This window comes from Microtus pennsylvanicus, chromosome 9, assembly GCF_037038515.1.
Source record: "Microtus pennsylvanicus isolate mMicPen1 chromosome 9, mMicPen1.hap1, whole genome shotgun sequence".
NCBI lineage: Eukaryota > Metazoa > Chordata > Mammalia > Rodentia > Cricetidae > Microtus > Microtus pennsylvanicus.
The window spans coordinates 49598870-49614045 of NC_134587.1; the positions used below are offsets into that span (position 1 = coordinate 49598870).

Sequence of the window (15176 nt, forward strand, 5' to 3'; positions counted from 1 at the left end):
CATCAGGACTGCACATGGTCAGAAAGGCCCTTTCTAGTGCTGGTGTTCTGGGATTCCAGCGTTTGATCTGAGAGGAAATGTAGCCAGGATGTTCTGTGGTGTCAGTGACGAGTGACCGCACTGTAGAGAGAGACGCCCAGGGGAAATCCAGCAAAGATTCCTCAGTGTGCACACCCTGGAGGGTAGAGAATCCCTGTCCCTCCATCTGCTGAAACCTAGTGCACAGAGGTGATGGTGTTGGAAGGTGGGGCTTTTCTGGAGTGGGTGGGAGTCCTTCACCTCACCTTTGACATTTTGCCCTTCTACCCTTAGCCATGTGAGGATGCCATGACAGGACAATGGCTGGAAACGCAGGGAGCAGCCCTTGCCAGGCACTTCATTACCTTGATCTTGGACAAGCTCCAGAAGGTGAGACCGGAGAACCTGTCCTTTATAAATTACACAGACTTTGATATCTCGTTATAGCTGTACAAATGGGCCAAGCAACCCCAGGACTGATACTTGGAAGGAGAGCTGGTGCCCTGGGCCATTTGTAGGTTGCAAAGTCTTCAATGGGGGCAGGATGGGCTGCTGAGACTGTGGGACGTTAGGTGTTGAACTAAGTAGAGAAGTCACTGGGATAGAACCCCCCCCCCCATCAGGAGCTGCCAACTAAAGCGGGTGAAGAGTTGGAAAGTAATCAAGTGTTTGAAGTCGAGGACACTGGAAGACAAGGTTCTGTCAAAAGCCAATTTATACGTCTAGATGAAGAAAAATAAAGAATAATCACGAATATATTTGATTTTGGTTTGAAGCACCCAGTTATAAAAAATAAAAATGAGATTTATAATCAGACGGAGGTGGCACATGCCTTTAATCCCAGGACTTGGGAGGTGGAGGCAGGTGGATCTCTGTGAGTTAAAGGCCAGTCTGTTCTACAGAGTGACTTCCAAGACAACCAGGGCTACACAGAGAAAGAGTCTCAAAATCCAAGAGAAAGGGGCGGGGGGAGATTTGGTCCTGAGGTGCTCAGACTGGCCTACGCCTTACTAAGCCGGACTTCAGTTTCTGATGCCCTCCTTCTCTCCGTCTCCCCATTCCCAGGGCAGGGATTACAGGTGAGCACCACCACACTGGGACTTGATGCACACCAGGCAGCCACCCTACCAACTGAGCCTCATCTCTGGCCAATAAAATTTACCTTTTACACTCAAAATCCTTTTAACGCTGGTTTTGGGGACCAAATCTAATGGTATCCTGTATGGGAATTCCTTTCGTCTGTTAGCAATACCTGTAATAATAATAAACAATTATTAATAAAACATATTTGTCCAGAGTTCTTAAGGTAAAGAACTATTATTAGATTATATATCTACTAACAAAGAAAATTTCAAAGTAAAACACATATATAATAACAACATTAAAGTTTTAAAAAGAGAAAAAATGGTGAAGGATTTTAATTAAACCCTAGGCTTGTAGAATCTCCTTAAACAAAACACAGAATTTGATGCAAGATTCCTGGTCTTTAGAAGGCATGAATTAAATATGTTATTTCAACATTGCCCTCTAGGAAGAGGTAGCATGTCCAAATACCTGGAACATAATTTTGGGCGGTCTGCACACTAGCTCCACTGGGAAGTATGACCAAACGTTCTTCCTACTTCCCCACCTAGCTGGACTGAAACAGTTTTCTCTATGCACACAACTCCATGGTTTCAGAGTGCCAGTGTCAGAGAATTTTACCTTATAGCCTCTCTCTGTTTACTATAAAAATTGTACATCTTATGATTAACACAGAGACTCATGACTGTTCCAAGTGCTAAGAGAAATTGACTGTAGGTGCAGGCCAGCGATGGGACATCTATATTCACCCCAGCTCCTATCTCAGGGAAGAGGGGGAATGGAGAATGTAAGAACCAGAAGAAGGGGAGAGTCCTGTGACATGGAGAGAGAGAGAGAGAGAGAGAGAGAGAGAGAGAGAGAGAGAGAGAGAGAGAGCGAGAGAGAGAGAGCTGTGACAGGCTTTCTTCTGGCTGTGACATGGTTGTTGAACATGTGAACTCACCATTGCTATGGTAATCTGCTCAAGATCAAAGCAGTTTAAATGTCTAGCATGGCTGAAGGAAGCAACCCTGAGGCTGGATGTTTAGCCATTTCCTCCTTTATCAAAACATTCCATCCTGCACAGACTTTCTTTAAGCAGGAAAGTACACTCATAATAGCTTCAGGAAGTCCCTGAAAATGACCAGACTTACTAGGCCCGTACCTGCCAGAGCGAGTAGAGCTAAGCTGCAAAGAATCTGCAACAATACCAGATGGTTGGAGAAGAACGTGGAAGAAGCAGAAACCAGGCAAGCTGCTTGGAAGAGGATTAGACCGACTGAGGCACCTGGAAAGTGCCTCAACTTGCTGAGCTGCCTGTAGGCTGTGCAGTGTACTCCCAGATGTGGTGAACTGTTACTCATGATGGGTGTCAGAGGCCATGGGCTGTGCAAATATACAGCATACCACAACTGATAATTCAGATGTCAACCCACCAGATGAGTGACTCTGATGGACATTAATCCTGTCCAGGCAAGGCCTGGAGGACAATCGACTCTGGAAACTGTTGTTTCAGTTTTACTAAAGCATCTTGTTGTCTCTGCAATACCTGCATTGTAATCTCATGTGATGTGTATATGTAATCTCAGGATTATCTCTCAATCTTGTGGGCACATATATCTGTGAATGGTCAGGAAGGTGACTTTTCATTTAGCTATATAATTTTGATATATAGAAAATACACTAGGACATACTTCATAACTAGATCCATCTATCCCACAGCAAGTGTAGATACTTAAAAGCCTGCATTGTTCTTTTGCTCAGATTAACTGCACACAATTAGCTCACTTTTACCTCCGAGTAAGTTCAAACTAGACTAAAGGCTTTGTGTAAATGGATCATAAGTTTAAAACCTTACAGTTATGGTCAAGGTCCAGAGTCTCAGATGTCAAACCAAAGTTGCTACACAAAGCACCCTAAGAAAAGCATGCCAATTCTTCGCTTGCCAAGTCTGCCTATGTCTCAAACTTGGTCACTGGGCATTGTGCTCCCCTGATCCCCAGTCTGGTCACAGTCTTACATCTGAAACCTTGGAATCTTGTGTTGCCATGGAAATGACTCAGCTTCCTATCCTAGGAATATGCTTTTAACTAATGAGAGGTAACTCTTGTCAACTTTGTTTTATTGCTTCAGAAAAGCATGTGTGAGAGTTCATTCACCCTCAGAAAAAATCCTTTTCTCTTGCTGTTGTGTCCATTCTGAACCCTGAAGAGAGTCTTGGGGCTGGACCCCAAAGGCTCTTATTAGGGGTGGTCATGGGTGATGGCAGCTGTCTGTGAGTCATCTCTGCTCCTGTCAGCAACCCGTTGTCCATATTCCTGTAAGTAACCCCAATAAACTCATTGGTTCGCCAAGCTGGAGTTTGGTGGTATCCATACTTTGGCCTGTTGTGGATTCCCTATGGTGAATGAGTAAATTGTGTGTGTGTTTGTGAGAGAGAGAGTCACCCAGGGAAGGTTTTGTCACATAACAGGTCTACCCATTCCTGAGGAGCTATTGGCAATTGATAGCTACTAAGGGAGGAGGTGTCTGTTCTCGTTCTCTCTCTCTCTCTCTCTCTCTCTCTCTCTCTCTCTCCTTTCTTTTTCTTTCTTTTTTTTTGGTTTCTCAAGACGGTGTGTATGTGTGTGTGTGTGTGTGTGTGTGTGTGTGTACCTTTGACTGTTCTGGAACTCACTCTGCAGACCAGACTGACCTTGAACTCAGAGCTCTGCCTGCCTCTGCTTTCTGAGTGCTGGGATTAAAGGCATGCACCACTCCGCTGCATCAGTTTTCTTTAGGAAGCTAGACACTGGTAGGTTGCCCATACCCTGATGACCCTGATGACCCTGATGACTTCATACCCATTAATATATGGGCAGCACTAATTGGATCCAATGAGCTAAAATAATTAAAAGTCATTAAGTAATAAAAATTTAAAAAGAGGACATGAAATTGTGAAGGAGATGCTTTGAGTTAAGTTGGGTAGTAGAGATTAGCTATGATCAAGATATATTGTAGACATGTGTGACAATTTCAAAGAATAAATAAAAATAATATTAAAACATGCTACCACCCCCAAAACATGATTCTGCTTATCACTGTGCTGACAAAGAGTCAAGCTTCAACTAAGCTAACTGAATGAAGGGCTACACTGCATACTCACAGGAGTCCTGTATACATGGTCTATTTTATTGTTTCAATTTTGCACAGGGATAGTACAGGGGGTGCCATGATCCAGGCCAAGGAAGGCTTACTGCAAGGCTCACCAAAGTTACTGTAGTGAGAATCCAGCTCTAGCCAGAACCAGCGCTAGTACTCTGCGGAGTCCCTGGCAAGAGGAAGATGCTATGAATAAATCCTGAGATCTCATCAATGAGCTGCATGGATTTGGCAAAGATATAAGAATGTTCCTCAAGAAACTTCTCTGTCATTTAAGCCTTGATGAAACATGAAGATGCTGTGTTAAAATTAGTCAGTGAAGGCGTTTAGGAAGCCTGAGGTAAGGGTGTCAGAGCATGGAGGTAACAGGATTGGCACAGCCTTTCTCTGCTGCATTACTCCTTAGTTACAGAGGGGTAATGATGTTTTCAAAGGGGTTTTTTTTGAGGGTAAAAAAACCATGCAGACAGAGAAGCTAAATACATTGACACTGTAACAATTTAAGAAGGGCTGTAGTAGTCTGTCTAGCTGGAAACAGTTGTTAGGAGAACCTGTTCTTTCAGAAGCATGCCTGGACTTAGCCCGGGAGTCAGTTCAAAAATGTTTGAGAAGCTCTTGCTTTGAGAAGATTCTCAGCTGAAGGAAAAGAAGAGACACAGAGCAGTGAAGAAGGGATTTTCTAAGTGACGGTCTCACTGTGGCGTTCCAAAGGGTGCTTGCGAGCTAATTACAACATGGCTAGCTGTCAGCTGTTGTCTGGACAGAGGTTTCCGAGGTAAATACGTGTTATTGTGATGATGAGCAGAGCATCCAATGAGGGGGATTTATTACTGTAACTAGGCTTATTACTCTAACTAGGCTGAAATGTGTCACATTTGTTTACATTGCAGAATATACCTTAACTGTGTGAAGGTTGCTGCATCTGTTTCTGCTGCCTTTGTTAATGATATAAAGATGTGTTCCATTTGTTTGTGCTGCAATTGTTTCACCTTGCCTGCCTAAGGCACCTGATTGGTCTAATAGAAAGCTGAATGGCCATAGCTAGGCAGGAGAGAGATAGGTGGGGCTGGTGGGCAGACAGAATAAATAGGAGTGGAGAGAAGAGGAGAATGAGGAGGAAGGAAGGAGGGAGAAAGAGAGGGACAGAAGCCAGGCAGCTGTCAGCCAGGTGCCAGAAGCAGTGAAAGTAGATAAAGAGAAGGGAAAGGTAAAAAGCCCTGGGGCAAAACCTAGAAGAGAAACAGGTTAAGTTATAAGAGGTAGCAAGAAATGAGCCTAAGATAAACAATAAGTCTCGCATCATGATTTGGGAGCTGGTTGGTGGCCCCAAAAGAAGAAATCTGACACACTGTTGCAATGCGTTTGTCCTGAGTGCTCAGTGAGTAGAGTTAAGAGGTCTGCTTGGCCCCAAGCACACAGATCGCCCGCCCAGAGAGGGCAGCGCTATAACAAGCAGACGTGGCTGATTCTGCACACTGGACACTCTGAAAAGTGATGTTTTAAGTTACATTAAAATTACACTTTAATCTCCCATGCTCTTGGGTGGGTAGAACTAACATAGTAAAAATGGCAGTCTTACCAAAAGCAGTCTACAGATTCAATGTATTGCCCATCAAAATCTCAACAAAATTTTTCATAGACCTCGAAAGAACAGTACTCAACTTCATATGGAAAAACAAAAAACCCAGGATAGCTGAAACAATCCTGTACTTTTTTTTTCAGAGCTACGGTAATGAAAACGGCCTGGTATTGTCATAAAAACAAACAGGAGGACCAATGAAACCGAATAGAAGACCTGGATATCAATCCACACACCTACAAACACATGATTTTTGACAAAGAAGCAAAAAACTATAAAATAGAAAAAAGAAAGCATATTCAACAAATGGTGCTCACATAACTGGATATCAACATGTAGAAGAGAAAGTGGGAAATACACTTGAATGCATTAGCATAGGAGACCACTTCCTAAATATAACCCCAGTAGCACAGACAATGAGAGAAACAATAAATGGACCCTCCTGAAACTGAGAAGCTTCTGTAAAACAAAGGACATTGTCAACAAGATAAAACAGCAAACTACAAATTGAGAAAAGAGCTTCATCAACCCCATATTGGACAAAGGATTGATCTCCAAAACATACAAAGAACTCAAGAAACTGGTCATCAAAAGAACAAATAATCCAATAAAAAATGGGGTACAGACCTAAACAGAGAACTCTCAACAGACGAATCTAAAATGGCTGAAAGACACTTAAGGGAATGTTCAATACCCTTAGCTTTCAGAGAAATGCAAATCAAAACAACGCTGAGCTTCCATCTTACACCTGTAAGAATGGCCAAGATCAAAGTACTGGTGACAACTTATGCTGGAGAGGATGTGGGGTAAGATGAACACTCCTCCATTGCTGGCGGGAGTGTAAACTGGTACAGCCACTTTGGAAATAAGTATGTCAATTTCTTAGAAAATTAGGAAACAATCTACCTCAAACCCCAGCAGTACTGCTGTTGGGTGTATACCCAAAGGAAGCTCAGTCATACCCCAACGACATGTGCTCAACTATGTCCATAGCAGCATTGTTCATAATAGTGAGAACCTGGAAACAACCTAGATGCCCCTCAACTAAAGAACGGATAAAGAATATGTGGTATATTTACACAACAGATTACTACTCAGAGGTATAAAATAATGACATCTTGGAATTTGCAGACATATGGATGGATTTAGAAAAAAACATATTGAATGAGGTAACTCAGACTAAGAAAGACAAATATCATATGTTCTCACTCATACGTGACTTTTAGACATAAAGCAAAGAAAAACCAGCCTACAGTTCAAACCCCAGACAACCTAGACAACAAGGAGGACCCTAAGAGAGGCATACATGGATCTACATAGGAAGGAGAAAAAAACCCAAAATCTCCTGAGTAAATTGGGAGCATGTAGGTCACACGAGGGGGTAGAAGGGGAGGGAGAGGGCAGCAGAGAAAAATGTATAGCTCCATAAAAACAATAAAAAGGAAAGAAATTACACTTCAATGTCTACTTCTGAAATAAAACACATAAAATCAAAATATTTTCCTACCATAAATCCCCTTGGGGTCGAGAGTCACGCCGGCATAGCTTTCTCTTCTGACCCCTTCTGGCTAAAGGGGAAACGGAAAACATTCTGTTAAGAGCATGCTTACATTTATAAGACCAGAATTCCTGGAGTCAAGTTGCTCCGGACCACTTTGCCAATTAAAACAAACAAACAAAAAACATTAAGAAACCTCTTTTCCGAAAAGTCAAAGTCGATATAAATGCTTCCTTGTGAGGAAAAGATTCTGACTATGTGAATGTTGGTCAGAGTGACAGTTAAGTGGATGCTTGTATAGGTTGGGTGATTTATCTAAATGCTTTATATATCAACTTATTCAGTCTTTATGAACCTCTGGGAGGAAAGTGCTACCATGGCTCCCAGGAACAGACAAGAAAGCCAACGCAGAACTCAGTAACTTAAACCCGGAAACGCTGGTAGGAAGCTTGGAGCCAGGATTGAAAAAATCAAGAAACCTGCTCCAGCTCCGAGTGTGAAACAGAGGTACTCATAACGGACAGGCCACAAAGAAGTCAGCCCGGCCCGGCTTTTCTTTTCAGCAAGGACTCATCAAGTTGCCCGTGGTGGCTTCAAACTTGCCTTAGCCTCCTCAGTGGGTGGGATTACAGACATAAGCCACCGTGCCAACTGAATACATGTTTGCTGAAGTTAATGGCATAGATCAAAACCGAAACCAAAGAAGGAAGGCGCTGGAAGGCCTGTGAGGTCGGTAACTGGTGTGACAATGTTCTATCCGAAACTAGCAAATCATAATTGTAGGATCTCAGTGGTAGGAAGACGCTCAGCCGGTGACGGGATCACCAATGCTGAGGCGTTGTTGTTTCCACTCTTTCTGCCTGCTTATTCATTTATGAAGTGGAAAATCTTCACGCTGCAGGGTCTTTAAATACGTGTGTGCTGTCTATTACTGATTTACGTTTGGTATCCAGCCTGACACCTTGCACGTGGATTTCAAGGTGGCAGAAACGATATACAGAAGATGAGTATCAAATAGCAAAACTTGGGAATCTCTGGGCCTGGGGTTTTATTGGTGACTTTTCTTTTTCTTGGTGGATTTTTGGTATTCTTATTTTCTACAGTACGCAGGTGTTGTTCTTCTATTTCATAATTTTAAGCGTAATTTCAGATTCATGTAAAAATCACAAGAATAGCGCCAAAAATGCGGGAGGGCTTCCGTCAGCTTCCTCAGCTGTTTCCGTGTTCTGTTTACGTCATCCTCTCTCCCTTGCTTCCGGCCCCAAACGTAATTATCCACACAGATTGTTGAGAGCATGTCCCCCAGAAAAAAAGGAAAATTTAAAAGAACCCTGTTTTCCTTACCACCACCCGTAATGTTTTCACTAAGATTTCTCTTCCAAAAGCAGTCTCTAGTGAGAAGTTGATGGAGTGGAGTCCAATTTCCAGAGGAAGCAGGCTGAAGGTCACCAAGTGAGTGGAGGAGCCCTCGATACTCTGGCGCGCACATCTGGAGGACCTGGAGGCCTGGTGGCTACCAGTTGAGCCCCCTGATGTGCAGATTCCCTCTGCAGCGGACATTCTAACACAGAACTGAAACACAGCAGGACAAGAACTGTATCAGAAAACCTCCTCATTAAACCACACGTGACCAAAAAGCAAAAGGTAAGTTAGTGTGCCCTAAATTATGTTGGTCTGGCCACACACTCTCCCCTGGTTTGTTAGCAGTGTCTGGTTCCAAGGCAGAAGAAGACTCCTTTCAGGTTTCTGACAGGTACACATGCTGCCATGGGTCATAGCAATGTCCCTGGTGGCCGAAGACTCAGTGCTAGAACGGCTGCACTCAGTCCACTCAGTTATGCCACGGCTGCTGCATTCTTCGCCCTCTCCCACATTCTGTGTTGCCTCGGGCAGTGGGAGCCTTGGGTTTAGCTGTTCAGAGTCTTACCTTTTCCTCAGCCCTTGACTCAAATGACAGTGTGACGGATGACAGCCAGCTCATGTAAAGACTCACCTAGTAGACAGCCAACTCCACTCCTAATCCTATTGACTTTCCACTTGTACCTACTTGTCTTTTATTTACAATAAAAACACACTCTTGAAAGACAGGTTTACACCCGGGCTCTCCTTTTACGAACGGTGAACGAAAACGGACTGTGTGAGTCCTCTCATTTCCTGGCGACAGTGTCCGTTGATTTCTGGCTCAAAGATGAATATATATTCATCTTCAGTTTAGTGAACTGATCAGGAACTATGCCTGAGGAACACAATCCGTAACTTCCAGAAGCACGCAAGTGAGCCCGAGGGAAAGCACTGCTTGGTTTAGTTTGGTTGTTTTGTTGTTGTTTGGGACATGCAAAATGCAAAACGAGAGGGGATCAATAGCTGATTTTGTGGGACTCCCCGCAAACGTAGAGTTCCTTTTGCCCCTTGGGTGCCAACCATGCTGCATGGGGGAGGAGCCAGAGGAGATGATGGGTCAGGGATTCCCCAGCATAGCAGGTGTCGGGCAGAGAAGCATGCAACACAAGTTCATAAAAGTCCAGGCATGGCGTCATGAGACTCAGATGCCAGCACTGGAGAGGCTAGCCCAGGGAGACCCTAACTTTGAGTCCAGTCCGAGCCATGCAGACAGTTCCAGGCCAGCCTGAACTACATACTGAGACCTTGTCTCAAACAACAAAACAACCAAACCAAAAGACCTAATCCAAATAATAATAACTACAATAAATCCTTGTGGTAAGATGAAATTAGGAAAGAACGTTTGAACCTGATGGTCAATATGGGTAAAAAGCTACATGCAGCAGTATTTCTGATTTCAGTGATTGCCAAGAACTCTAGACATCTAAGCAAATGACAGCCTGAAGGACAAGGGACGCTTGGAAGATAGGAATGACACCAGGGTGGGACTTGTTGTCTTTTTGACTGAGGGTGGGTTCCATTCGTGCTTTGAGTTGAGTAAATCCCCAGTAAAAGCCTTCCACCTTGCTGGCTCAGAGAACCAGAGGGCAGAGTGAGGACGTCACCGCGGCGGAAAAGACGGTCACAGTATGCTGACCCTTGACCTACACATAGCACGGTGCTAAGTATCCCAGCTAAGGCTAAAAGGACTGCACTCCAGAATCTGGGGTGACAGCTGTCCAATGTCTGCTAAGATATCTAAGCAAACCTAAATATTCTGCAGAGGACCAGAACAGAACCTAGGATCTCCACATAACTTCAGTTAACAAGGTCGCAGGTGTGATCCAGAATTACTAGCCCTCAGCGCACAGGACGACGCTCACACTATGAGAGGGAAAGGGACGGCGTTAGCCCTGAACCACGATGCACTTGTTTTGATGTAACGGACGTATTGATGAGTTAAAGATTCGATACAGCTGGCGCTGCCATAACCATCACAGCTCAGTTGTGTTGCCGTTTACCACAATAACTTTGGCTGCCTGTGCTGTGGCCGTGTAGGATTGGGGAGCTAGGGCAGAGAGCGACCATAGAAAACAATCTGATTACAGTCTCCAACGTTTTAAATAAAAGCATGTTGATATGAGGAGAATAATATTGACAATATCTTTGTTTTCTCAATTTTTGATGTATAAAAATGATTGTAATTTATTTAGAATGGAATTTCTGCTGAGCCCACTATTATTTCTAGGACTCATAGTCATTAGACTGACAGAAAGCATTTGCTTTTCTTCATAAAATTCTAGTTTTAAAGATTTCTTTTATTTTTGACTGTGTATCTGTGTGTGTGTCCACAGTTGAACGCAGAAACCTGCAGTCCAGAGAGCTGGAGGCACAGCTGGGGGCGTCTCCCCATGTGGGTTCTGGGAACCAGAATCAGGTCCTCTGGAGAGAACTCCACACTCCTAGTGGCGGAGACATTTCTCCACCCCACCCCTTTTAGGGACTTTAAAAAATTTGTAACATACTATTTTATTTGTAAAAATTTGTAGCATGCTTTTTAAAAATCAATTATATACTATTAATATTTGTAATGATCGCTGAATACAAAATTAGAGTCTTAAAATGAGTTCTAAAATATTTTTGTTGTTTATAAATATATTTGCATCAAAATATAACAAGATGGTTAATAGAAAAAAATACAAGCATAAGCATCAAGTATAAGTGAGTAGAATAAAATTGAATTAAAAGAGAAAAAGAAATGATGTAATAACTTATTTGAATATTTAAAAATACATTACTTTGCTATTTAGAGTCCACTATGCACATTCAAATGATGTAATAGTCTTATTTCAAATACTGATGTGATTTTTAAATATTTAAAATTATTTAAAAAGTTATAGATGGCATCTTTTAAAAGTTGATAACGAAAGGTTTTGTATGCCAATTTGAGTGTGCCAACAGAAAGCACAGTTTCTTTAAAAATGTTAGAGGAACCACTGACACACTCAGTCCTAAGAATAAAACTAGAGATTTAAAAAGATGGTTTGATTTGTGAACAGTGTTGGGTTTCCATCTAAGTCTTGTGATTTTGATGAAAACTGCCAGCCTATTGTATAGTTAGTGGTAGAGATGCCCTCCAGAGAAAACAAAGATGGGAAGGTTCCCCATGGCTGGAGGTTTTCACTGTTCGGATCCTGAGTGAGGAAGGCTGTGGGGTTGGTGTAATTTTAGGCAGTGTGGTTATATGATGATTCATGAGTAGCTTGTACAAGGGGGAGAGTAAAGATATAGCAGTCTGGAGGATAAGAGAAAAGGTTTTGAGTCAATCAATGGCTGGGGGTCTCTATGGGATTCAGACTTGCTATGGAAATATTGGCAATGCTTAGCAAAGTGGCAAGGAGGCTATGGCTGGAGGGGAGGTGTTGGAATCAAGATTTCAGAGAGGATGACAAGATACACAAAGAGAAGATGAGCAGGGGTAGTGCAGAGGCAGAACAGGAGGGGGCTGCTTGCGTCACGGGACTGAGGAACTCAGATGAACCGCGTGTAAACTCCCTCTCTGTGAAACTCAGCACGGCAGATGAGTTCACATGGCCATGTTCTAGCCTTTCCTTCTTTCTACCCCACTCCACATGCCAAAGTGTAGGACATTTTCTAGGACAACACTCAATGCCTGGGCTTATTGCAGTTGAGTGAGTGTGTGTGTTATTTTAATGACACCCCCTCAGACAACTAGAGAGCATTTTCTTTATCTGTTATTCTAACAACGAATCATGACTCACCATTGTCCCTGAAGTCCTGTAATTGTAAACGGTTCCTTTTAACTGGATCTGCTCCCCTCGTACAACAGAATACGGTATGTTCATCTCCAGAAAGATATCTTTGAGCACTTTTGCCTTGAGTGTATCAGCAACACATATACCTTTAGCCCAAAGGGAAAGCAAGGTATGATCATATTAGGGAATTCTTATCATACTTCATTGGTACTAAAATGTGTCAAAATAATATTTCATTTGTTTGCCAAATATTTAATTCTATTTAAAATATGAGAATGCTTATTAGTTAGAGTACCAAATCTTTTTGCATATTTAGTGATGGGTCCATTGAATGACTATAAAACGTTGATTGTAAAGACTAAGAGTTTGTGGGGACAAGAGTGTGAGACAGATGAGAGTAACCCAGAAGTTGTTTGTGACGCATCTCTGTTAAGTCAGTTCCAAGGGACATCAGCCCAAGAGAGGACGGAGCTTTATTTTTAACTTGCCCCAATCTTTCACTGCTATCAAAAGTGAAGGAAAGGAGGGATTTGATCACAGCGCTGTAACCAGCAGCTCATAGAAGAGCAGAGGAAAGTCAGTAGTTTGACAGGTATAGCTGCATCGAAGTCTTTTGAAAAGAAAGAAAATTAAAAGTTTGCCTCTTATATCCTAGACAAATGAATTTACAGTAACAAAGAATTACATCTTGTGGTTAGCAATGCCTCCTGAGACTCAGTGTCTTACCACTGTCTGAAATGCCGATGCCTTGGACCTCCCAGGTAGTGAGTGAGTCAGGCAGCACAACCTGCAGCTGGTTCCTGGAACATCCATCAAACATTGGGATTTGTCATGGTTAATATCACCAACTTGATGAGCTTTAGACTCACTCAGAAGCCAAGCCTCTGGGTGTACCTGTGGAGGACTGTCTTCCTTAGGCTAGCCTCTCGGTGTACCTATGGAGGACTGTCTTCCTTAGGCTAGCCTCTGGGTGTACCTGTGGAGGAAGGACTGTCTTCCTTAGGCTAGCCTCTGGGTGTACCTGTGAAGGACTGTCTTCCTTAGGCTAGCCTCTGGGTGTACCTGTGGAGGACTGTCTTCCTTAGGCTAGCCTCTGGGTGTACCTGTGGAGGACTGTCTTCCTTAGGCTAGCCTCTGGGTGTACCTGTGGAGGACTGTCTTCCTTAGGCTAGCCTCTGGGTGTACCTGTGAGTCACTTTCTTGACAGGGGTTAACTGAGGAGTAAAGATCCACCCTAAAAACGGGCAGTGGTGTCAGGCAGTGGTGGTGCACGCCTTTAATCCCAGCACTCAGGAGTCGAAGGCAGGCAGATCTTTGTAAGTTCAAGGCCAGCCTGGTTTACATAGTGAGTTCCAGGACAGCCAGGGCTACATAGAGAACTCTGTCTCAAAAACCCAAAACAAACAAAAAAAACAACAAAAAAGGGCAGTGCCATTCCCTAGGCCTGGGTCTGCGATTTCCCTAAGAGGAGAAGCCAGCTGAGCAGGAGCATTTGCTATTCCTGCTTCCTCCCCATCAATGCCTCAGGCTTGTGCCAGTTCTTCCCCACAGAGACGAATCTCAGAACAGTGAGCTATAATCTATAATCAACCCATGGTCCCTTAAGTTGCATTTCCCAGGCATTTTATCACAGACACTGGAAGAGAAAACGTACGCTATTCAGCTTCGTACAGTATTACATCAGCTATTAAGGCAAAACTGATCCAGATGTATTCAGCATCTGTCCCCCTCCCCCCATCTCAGGTTTGGAGACATTGCACCTGTGGCATGAAGACTGGAGGGAGGACACCCTTGAAGCAAGGCCCAGTCAGAGCACACACGCCTGCTGTTATATGCTAATTCCTGGAGCAAAGAAAGGAACTGTGACACAGCTTCTAAGAAACCAGTGTGACTGAAATCTACAGGCGAATCTAAGCCTGCGTGTTTACTGTAGCTCTGGCCTACTGATTCTTCATTAGGTACGATACCAAGTGCACAGTGTTTGTAAGCTATGGTCCTGCTGGCGTCTAGTGGAAGACAGTTATGCAGATATTAGACATGAGTTGCATGTCAGTGTACCCACTGTACCAAGATGGCGTTGAAAGAGTCCAGTTAACATTCATATTTACGTGTCCTGGATGTAACACAGAGATCTGGACTCACGTTTTGCTTTGAGGTATTGACTTTAAAGAGGTAAGGAGACAGGCTTCTGAAACACCACATGGTCCCTGCAACAGGCGTCACTGGGACTAGGAACTGATCTAATCGTGTTCTGGTGCAGGGCTAATTCTATCTATCTATCTATCTATCTATCTATCTATCTATCTATCTATCTATCTATCTATCTATCTATCATCTATCTACCTATCTATAGTTACTAGAAGCACTGAGTAAGTAGCAGTGCTGGGAAGAAGGGATTCACAAGGGGAAGACGGGAAGAAGTGTGGAAGACGGATTTACAAGGGGAAGGACGAGGAGATGCACACAGAGGACCTAGGCTGGGCACCAATGCAAAGCCAGTGACGGCTGGACTGGAAATGATGAGATGGGACCCAGTGTTTTCAACACTGCCTCCAATACCAGCTACAGAGAGGCTTCCCATTAAACTGAAACTCTAATAAAGAGTTCAACAAAGCATAACTCCATTTTTCTTTCATCTGTTTTATATACAGCTGCTTTTATGTTGAAAATAGTTGCCCAATATGGCATATAGCACATAGCTAACTGCGTGCAGTAAATGCAT

The 15176-nt window shown here is 43.3% G+C and overlaps 1 protein-coding gene across 1 annotated transcript in view; it reads right to left on the reverse strand.

Moving 5' to 3' along the window:
* Nucleotides 1-15176, reverse strand: part of LOC142857545 (complement C5) — a 115723-nt gene that overhangs the window by 32353 nt on the left and 68194 nt on the right. The window contains exons 19-23 of the mRNA XM_075985976.1: nucleotides 13181-13254; nucleotides 12461-12600; nucleotides 8643-8870; nucleotides 7308-7368; nucleotides 1181-1270 (exon numbers count right to left, since the gene is read on the reverse strand). Coding sequence (XP_075842091.1) covers nucleotides 1181-1270; nucleotides 7308-7368; nucleotides 8643-8870; nucleotides 12461-12600; nucleotides 13181-13254 — 593 coding nt within the window. The remainder of the gene's footprint in view (nucleotides 1-1180; nucleotides 1271-7307; nucleotides 7369-8642; nucleotides 8871-12460; nucleotides 12601-13180; nucleotides 13255-15176) is intronic.